Raw genomic sequence first — 5892 nt, 5'->3', positions numbered from 1 at the left:
ATGATGTGTTTTAAGATTTAGTTTTTATTTTCTCATTACCTTACTCTGATTTGATTGGTAATAAATTAATTTCCCCAAGTCAAGTCTATTTGATCCCTCCCTGCCTTTATCTCGACCCATGAGGGGACTTTTTTTCCCATCTCATTTTCTCCCCTCCACTGTCCTGCTGAGAAGGGGAGTGATAGAACAGCTTGGTGGCAGCTGGTGTCCAGCCCAGGTCAACCCACCACAACCCAACCAAAGCAAGACAGAAGACTGAATTAAGCCACCATCTTATCTGGGCCCACAGTGATACAGTCCCGCATCGGTTTCTCCTGCAGGACAGACAGCAGTTGCATTGCTCCCTCCCCTAATGTGGGTTTTCCCTACCTCAAATAAATGTTCTCAAGTTTGAGCAACAGCACCTGGATATCTCTTTTGGGGTTTTTTTCCCTTTTCATTGAGTTATTAACTATTTCGGGATCTGCAAAGCAGAACTGCACCACTTGAAGTTTCCGACAATTATAACCAAAAAAGACCATACCTGCAGAGATTTGAGGCTCACCCAGAGTGCAGAAACTGTGAAATAAAGACCTAGGTCTCAGTTAGGCTTGACAGCAACAGGTATTATCATTTCCCACACTCAATGTTGTGTTCCTTTTCCTTTTTTTAATTCTGGACCCACCAAAAAAGTCTTCAGAACAGGTGTATCCCCTCTAAAAGCACCCGTTCCATTGTACTAAAATTTTCTAACAGGTTTCATTGAAAAGTACCAGCGAGACACAGCTACGTACGCTCTCACTATCAGAAAGAGCCAGTCTATCCCTTTCACACAGCTTGCAAAACCTCTGCTGGCTCTCAACAGCTCCAGGCTGAAAACAGACCCAAATTCTTCCCTGAAACTCAGCTATCAAAGCCAGCTCACGACATGACACAGCTGTTTGAAAATTCACCTTCTTCCCAACTAGCACCAAGAGAAGACATCTCTCCTTCCCCAGTTCAGGGCCTGTGGAAACATTAAATAACCCCCAGAGATTCAGCCAGACACTGACGTCTGGATTTGTACCGCTTTGTTCTTTCAAGATGAGTGTCTTCTGCTGACTGACACATTGCTGAGTACCGTACATGACTGTGATGGCACCAGATAGCCCAGAGACCCGTTTTTGTTGTATATGGTCATGTCTATAATGCCTACTGGGGAATAGAAAGGCCATAATATTAACAGAAAATCCCCTAGAGATGTGTTTCATTAGCAAATATTGGTCAAACAAAACTTCCCAGGATGGTATCACATTGCCGGAGGGCTGTGGCCAGTACACACAGCCTCAAGATCAATTTTTATCACACCACCAGTGATGGCCTCTGCTTAGCATTACCCTCTACACCAGCATCACCACGGATAACGCACACACAAACGAAATGTGTGAGCTCTTTTGGGTAAAGGTGCTGACAAAACAGCAGCCCTGGCCCACGAAATGTGGCTCTGCTCAGCAGCTCCCTAGAGGTAAGGAGCGTGCTCAAGCGTGGAGGGCCAGCGCTGAGCAGTTCAACGTGATGCCCCCAGCTGCAGTTACCCCCCACCCCATAACACACTTGCTGTTTTCCCCCTGGCAGGAGGACTACAACCAGCTGAGACCCCTGTCCTACCCCAACACGGACGTGTTCTTGATCTGCTTCTCAGTGGTGAACCCCGCCTCGTACCACAACGTCCAGGAGGAGTGGGTGCCCGAGCTGAAAGTCTGCATGCCCAACGTGCCTTACGTCCTCATAGGAACACAGGTAATGCTCCTGCAGGGCACTGCCAGCCATTCCGGGGGTCTTCAGAGCGCAAGGGCTCCTACTCCACCCCAGGGATGGCTGGAGTCTGAGCTCTCTGGAAAAGTTTCCTATTTAACTTCTTGTGTGAAATGCAGACAGATTTCCCCACTGGAGGAAAACTCAGGGACTGGGAATGGAAACCAACAGGCAGATGTTCCATCATGCTAGTCACGACTGGCAAAACTCATCCCACTTCTTATTCAAATGAATATTAATGTGGTATGAAGGCATAAATACCTATAGGGAGAAAAGATTCCTGACAGACCTTTAGTGAGAGGAAAAAAACCCATGGAAGTCTGTGGTTAGAAGCAGAGGCTAAACTTCAAACTAAATTTTAAGAATGGGAATAATTAACCAAACGACTTACTTAGAGACATGGAAGGAAATAGCCTCCCTTTGTGCTTTTACATCAACATTGCAATTAGTGACTCACCATCCTGCTTGTGTTATAGTGGATGTTAGACTAAACGATCCAACCACTTTATTTTGGCCTTAAAATCTATAAATCTATCAATCAAATAAAAATGCCCTAAATATGGATTTGCTCCCAAGACACAGAGTGGCAAGAGATTGAGAGAAGTAGGGATAAAACCGTTTGGAAAATGTCCAAACACTGGACAGTAACCTAAGCCAAGTTAGGGAAGCAGATCAAATTCTGGTCAAAACCAACCTCTTCATGCCATAGAAAAGTCCAGTTGTTCAAACACTGGCTTTGTTCTCCACACTGGAATAATCAAAAACACCCATTTTAAAATAAAAGTATTACCCTTTGGATCACACGCTCTGAAAATGGATAGCTTTGAAATGCCAGAATGCTTTGCTTTGATGTTTTCCATGGAAATAAAGGATTTTGTTTCAAGTCAGTCAGGCTGAGCTGCATCTGTCTGGCCTGTCAGGGTGGTTTTCGGGTGATGCAGTGCAGGGTCGCAGCAGCCTCCCCTTCCAATGTGGCTCAGGCTTCCACCGACGCTTTCCAAGATGTGTCGTGAAAGCCACCGTGAACCGCATCTTTACTGTACCACAGCTCTCCAAGCTTCTTTTGAACAGAAAAAGGGCAAAAAAAAATAAATCTCAAAACACCTCTTATTTTGACAAGGAAAACACATTTCCCATTGACATCTCCTTCCCCGCCCCAGCCTGTCTCTCCTGCCAATGAGACCTAATTCATGTTAAACAGAAAAAAAGAGAAAAAAAAAAAAAAAAGGAAAATACATATGCAATTCATTTCTGAAGTATCATCTGAGGCAAGGAGGATGCCCTTATGCAAGGACATGACTGTGGGTTTGTAAAGCTACAAATATCTGTCTCAAGAATTACAGCAAGGCAGTACTGAACACAGGATATTTGCATTTTCTGCTAGATTGATCTCCGGGATGATCCCAAAACTTTGGCTCGGCTGCTTTACATGAAGGAGAAACCACTCACCTACGAGCACGGAGTGAAGCTAGCAAAGGAGGTAATAGCTTTTTCTGAGGTCCCATGAAATCGGTTGATCACAGCTTTCCACTGGGTTTGTTTCACTCAAGGTGAACTCCTCCGGGCCATGTTGGTTGGTCCCAACCAGAGATTAAAGCCTCTCTTCAAACAGGCTGGAACCAAACACAATTGCGACTCCCCAGCCTGCTGTTCTGCTGCAATACCTAATGGAGCTCTAAGCAAAGCAGCAAGGTACACAGGGCAGCAGGTGGCAAACAGGCAGCAAAACAGATCTTACGGCCTACTTTAGCCGAGTCAAGTGCTTCTTGCTCAGGCTTCTGCCAGGAGGTGCGTGTGACAAACCCCTCTCTGCAGTCGCCTCCTCCCAAACTCGTCCCTATCCCTTACAAAAGCACAATTTGATTCTCACTTATCCATTGCACTTCAAGCAGCAGAGAAGGAGCTCCCAAGGTTTCTGTGCTATTTCACTTTTCTCCTGGGAAGGTAGGGAGATAAAAGCCCTTCCCAAGCCCTGAAATGCAGGCACCTGGACCCAGCCATTTCCACCTTATATGGTGCTATTACAGGCCCTGGCCCTCAAAGGCCAGCGAGAGCATCCATTAGCAGAATACGTTGAACAAGCGACAGGGTTGCTCAACAAGCTGAGGCTGCTTTCCTGGGCCACTGTGTGTGTGTTTGTGTCATACCAGCACTCCCAGGAGACTCCCGTCTCAAGATGATGCTTCCCAGTTCCCAGAAAGCAGCTGGAAGCTCTCCCCCAGGTAGCAGCTCCCTGGCATTGCAGGAAGCAGGATACAGGGGTGACAGGTCAGGAGAAAAGAGCCAAGCATATGAAGGGGCTCAGTTAATGACCCAGCACCTCCTTGAAACCCCTCAGTGGCGCAGACGCCAAGCTGCTGGTCCAGCATTCAAACACAGGTCCCACAGGGAGTTCTGCTACCCATTAAAGCCCTGTGGTGCTGATGCTCATCCCAGCTCCCTTGCTTGTCCCTTAATCCCATAGGCAGCCAGATACAAAACAGAGCAGTGACCTGAGAACCTTTCTAAAGGTCTGGGCTTCCCTCCATGGCAGGGCACGTATGCATGTAGAAGGATGCTGGAGCAGGGTTGCTCTGTCTCTCCCAACAGTGGGTACTCACATTTTTCTCTTTTCTCTTTCAGATCGGAGCACAGTGCTACCTGGAGTGCTCAGCCCTCACGCAGAAAGGCCTTAAGACTGTCTTTGATGAGGCAATCCTGACCATTTTCCACCCCAAGAAGAAGAAGAAGCGTTGTGCAAAGTGCCACAGCTGCTGCACCCTTGTGTGAAGTCGCTCGGAAAGAGAACCGAGAGGAGTTCAATGAAACCAAGCAGGTTAGAAAGGCAATGAAGGTCACATGCAGCTGAAGCGGGGAACATGACCAGAAAGGGGTCCTTCTTACCCAAATATAGGAGCCCTCCATTCTGTGAAACCTCCAAGGTGTATCACACCAGGCTGACTCACGTCTATGTGCTTTCCTAATCCTCCAGAGCTGTACTCAGCCTGCTCCCACTACTGCAGCCTGCCCTGAGCCAACACAAACCGGGATGCCTGCTCCTGCTTGACTCTTCACCTTAGGAATAAGGTGAAGGTGGCATGCCAAAAAACAAAGAACTAAAGGCAGTAAAAGAAACAAGAGAAACTCCATTTGTGGCCTTAAGCAAGTATTGATCAAAATTAGGAATTTGCAGTACTTAGGAATTGAACCTGAATTGACTGAAAGCACATGGAGATCTGTAGAAATCTAACATGTAAGATATACACTATAGGTAGGATGTACTTTTAAATTACTTTTCTAAGACTCACTAGTTCAGGTTATACTTTAGTTTGTTCAAACTACGTGGAAGCAAAGGTGGAGTGATTTCAGTTTGTTTCCACTTAACGGTGAGACTTCACAGCGTCAGTATGTTGCTGCACCCAAGCTATCGAAATGGATCAACATTTACCTCCAGACTTAAGGAATGTTCTTACAACAAAAAAATGCAAATAACTGTATTTCAACAGGGGAATGTTCAGGCTGAGCCATGTTTGCATAAGCTGGGAAAAGAACAGAGTTGTAGCGTTAATGTACTGAAACAAAGAAATTCTGCCACCAAAGAATATTGCCCTGGACACGAAACAGCAGCGTGGAACAATCTCTCTTCCAAACTGAGAACACGAACGAGACACATTGCCATGGCAACTGAAAATTTACCTTATAGATCAGCTGGATTTCTACATCTCACCCAGCAGATGAAAATAGGAAAAAAAAAAAAACAAAACAAAACCAAAAGCCAAAGGTCATACTGCTTTCAAGTGCTTTAAGGTGATCCAATTGCCTTAAGATTTATTATTTTTTTTATGGAGTATCTCATGTAAAAAAACCACATTGAAGCGGAGTTGTTTTATTGTAGTTGATTTATTGTAGTTTCCCTCCTCCCACTCATTACTTCTTTGCTCCCATCTTTCCATCCTCATTACTGTGAGTGCGGTTTAAGTGGCAGCATGGCTGCAGTCCTCGGGAGGGAACTTTCACACGAGTCGCAGAGATGGGCTGCAGCTGCCAGCGCAGAGGTGGGAAGTCCAGGCCTTAAGGGCAGGGAAGCTGCCTGTTATCAGTCTTTGCTGTTGAAGAAAGAGTGCCTTTTCGCTAAAGCCT

The 5892-nt window shown here is 46.0% G+C and overlaps 1 protein-coding gene across 1 annotated transcript in view; it reads left to right on the top strand.

Moving 5' to 3' along the window:
- Window positions 1–4542, top strand: part of RHOJ (ras homolog family member J) — a 57140-nt gene extending 52598 nt beyond the window's left edge. The window contains exons 3-5 of the mRNA XM_009638012.2: window positions 1594–1758; window positions 3158–3253; window positions 4396–4542. Of these exons, the coding sequence (XP_009636307.1) occupies window positions 1594–1758; window positions 3158–3253; window positions 4396–4542 (408 nt within the window). The remainder of the gene's footprint in view (window positions 1–1593; window positions 1759–3157; window positions 3254–4395) is intronic.
- The last annotated feature ends 1350 nt before the right edge of the window (window positions 4543–5892 follow it).

This window comes from Egretta garzetta, unplaced genomic scaffold (genome assembly GCF_000687185.1).
Source record: "Egretta garzetta isolate BGI_Z169 unplaced genomic scaffold, ASM68718v1 scaffold95, whole genome shotgun sequence".
Classification (NCBI taxonomy): domain Eukaryota; kingdom Metazoa; phylum Chordata; class Aves; order Pelecaniformes; family Ardeidae; genus Egretta; species Egretta garzetta.
The sequence above is the reverse complement of the archived record's forward strand: the minus strand, read 5'-3'. Positions and strand labels throughout refer to the sequence as shown.